The sequence below is a fragment of the Penaeus monodon genome, chromosome 15, assembly GCF_015228065.2.
Source record: "Penaeus monodon isolate SGIC_2016 chromosome 15, NSTDA_Pmon_1, whole genome shotgun sequence".
Classification (NCBI taxonomy): Eukaryota; Metazoa; Arthropoda; class Malacostraca; order Decapoda; family Penaeidae; genus Penaeus; species Penaeus monodon.
Window position 1 is genome coordinate 26178583 of NC_051400.1, and position 2762 is coordinate 26181344.

At 42.0% G+C, this 2762-nt stretch overlaps 1 protein-coding gene across 1 annotated transcript in view; it reads left to right on the forward strand.

Moving 5' to 3' along the window:
* LOC119581861 (cytochrome P450 3A41-like) overlaps positions 1 to 2762 on the forward strand; it is a 7050-nt gene that overhangs the window by 2021 nt on the left and 2267 nt on the right. Inside the window, exons 2-6 of the mRNA XM_037930004.1 lie at positions 155 to 338; positions 815 to 1505; positions 1799 to 2017; positions 2125 to 2185; positions 2449 to 2639. Coding sequence (XP_037785932.1) covers positions 162 to 338; positions 815 to 1505; positions 1799 to 2017; positions 2125 to 2185; positions 2449 to 2639 — 1339 coding nt within the window. The 5' untranslated portion in view covers positions 155 to 161. The remainder of the gene's footprint in view (positions 1 to 154; positions 339 to 814; positions 1506 to 1798; positions 2018 to 2124; positions 2186 to 2448; positions 2640 to 2762) is intronic.

Genomic DNA, 2762 nt, shown 5'->3' on the forward strand with positions numbered 1-2762 from the left:
ACCTGTACCTTTGCCCATATCATCAGTCATCTCTCCCTCTCCATACTCGTTTACAAAAATGCTGTTATCAATACGGGTTAGATTGGAGTGATACATGGTGGTTTGTTTTCTGTATGTCTTGTGTCAGAAAGTTTAATGAAGTGTGGCATCGCAGGTAAAGCATGATCACATGGGCGCTGCTGGCGGTGCTGGTGGCGACGGCGCTGCTGTACTCCCGATGGCGTCACAGCTACTGGTCCTCGAGGGGCGTGCCGACAGCACCCGGCTCCATCCCCTTCTTTGGACACACATTGAAGCTGCTCTCTAGGAGCAAGTATCGGTGGCTGGTTGTTGACGAGGTGAGTTCCACTTTTGCACCTGAAAGGTGGTCGTAAACTAGCTCTTGGTGACGTAGCCAGTCAACATGACCGAAAATAGGGTAGAAAACTGCAGTAGAATCACAAAGCTTAAACCCTCTGAATTAGTCCTTGTATGATTTGTAAGGCATTCAGAAAAGAACTAAATTTGTGTGAATGTGAATAGTCTAGCAGCTCCTGATAGTTTTTTCTTTTTTTTTTCTCCAACATCAGTATCTAGGATAGCAAAAATTGAGTAAAATCTACTGAAAATGCAGGAATGTTATATATACAGTAAAATAACGAAAACATGATACAGATCAGGAAATCCGAATGGTTCATATCTTGTGTTTCCTCTTTACAATTGCTCAATGAGAGTTGAGATCCAGCCAGACCTTGATTCTAGCCATGATAATCAGTTCATTCGTCCAAAGGTCAGGGAAGCCTAATCTCCTGACATTGTTCCATGTCTGTTTCAGATGTACCACAATCACGGAGGCTCATTGTACTGTGGCCAGTATGAAATGCACAAACCAAATCTTATGATTGGTGATCCTGACTTGGTGAAGGCTGTTCTAATCAAGGATTTCGACCATTTCACTGATCGGCGGTCTTTTAAGTCATCTAATCCCAAAGATAAAATTATAAATGAAATGTTAACCGCAACCACGGGTGAACACTGGAAGGGCATTCGATCAGTTCTGTCTACTAGTTTCACGTCAGGGCGGATGAAGGGCATGTTCCCTTTGATAGAAATCAAGGCCCAAGGTTTGGTTGATTACCTCTATGGACAGCTGAAAAAGGACCCAGTGGTGCGCATGAAGCACAGCTTTGGCATGTACACGATGGAGGTCATTTCATCATGTGCCTTTGGCTTGGAGACAAATTCATTTGAAGGAGACGATAGCATCTTTGCCAAAAAAGCCATGGAACTGTTTACACTTAAGCCTCTGAGACTTGTGAAATTTATGTTCCTTTTTATGTTTCCCAAGATCGCAACACTTCTAAATATTCAGTTAACACATGAAAACATGGAATTTTTCACTGATGTTGTAGTAGAGACCTTGAGGCAGAGAAAGGCAGGTGTGAAAAGAGGAGACTTCTTAGACATAATGCTGGAGGCCAGAGAAGATCAAGATCAAAGTACTGACAAAAAGAAACCCAAGTATCGTAAGTGCATTAGCTGCCTCTTTTGGGTGATATCTAGGGATTCTGTGTAGTATTTGGATTAATATGCATGTACATTATTGTTTATCTCATATATATTGTGTCTGTGTCACTGAAGACAAATAGAGTGCTGTGAATGTGGCCTTGCAGCTGAGTAAACTAAATCGATAAGTCATTCGTACTGCACAGTAATATGAGACTGAATGCACATCTTATGATATCCATAACTGTGCCTTTGCACTTAATAACTTTTGTACTTATTTTTTTTTCTAAATATAACAAAAAATCTCATACAGCCTTGAGTGACGACACCATCATAGCATCTTCAGTTCTCTTCATAATTGCCGGGTACGACACCACAGCCAACACCCTCGGCAATACATCCTTCCTCTTAGCTAAACACACCAAGGAGCAGGAACTCCTTCGAGAAGAGCTGAGGAAGCTGATTGCAGAGCACGGGTCTCTCACTTACCAGGCGATCATGGAAGCCAAGTACTTGGATGGCTGTATATCAGGTAAGAGAGAAAGCCTGCCACTTAACGACTGTAGATGGAGTGTGGACAGTGATTCTTTTATGTTGATAAATGAATAGAGAGGGTCTCTTTACTTGTTTTCCTTTCAGAGGCCTTAAGAATTTACCCACCCGCTCATGTTACTGAAAGATGTTGCACCAAGAATTATATGTAAGTTAACATACTGATTTATGTATAATTCTTTCTGAATCCTTTTGTGTTGTGCATTTGAACTTTTTCCCTCTTATCAGGGATGGTAGTTCTCGAAGTCTACATTTTGTAGTTACTGCATATTCCTTTTGAATGTTCATATTCCTTTTGAATGTATTAAACTCAAATTGGGGGACCACCAGTTAAATAAGAGGAGGCCTAGGATACTAGGAATGATTCTCAGAGAAAGGTAATTCGGTAAACTTTCATTTCTGTATCGACAGCCTTCCGGGAACAGACCTTCTCATCCCCAAAGGACAAATGATATCAGTCCCTATCTGGAGCCTCCACCACGATCAGAAGTACTGGCCAGAACCTGAGAAGTTCGACCCAACGCGCTTCTTCCCTGAGAATAAGGACAGGATTGTGAGTGGGACTTACCTTCCCTTTGGCCTCGGTCCCAGGAACTGCATAGGTAAGCGATCTATAAAGTCACTAGGCGAAGCTTCATGTGAAGTACTGTCAACCATCTCCCACTAAGTCTGTCGTTCAAAATAAGTCATTGGCAGCTCAACTTCAGTTTCAGGTATCTACAGGT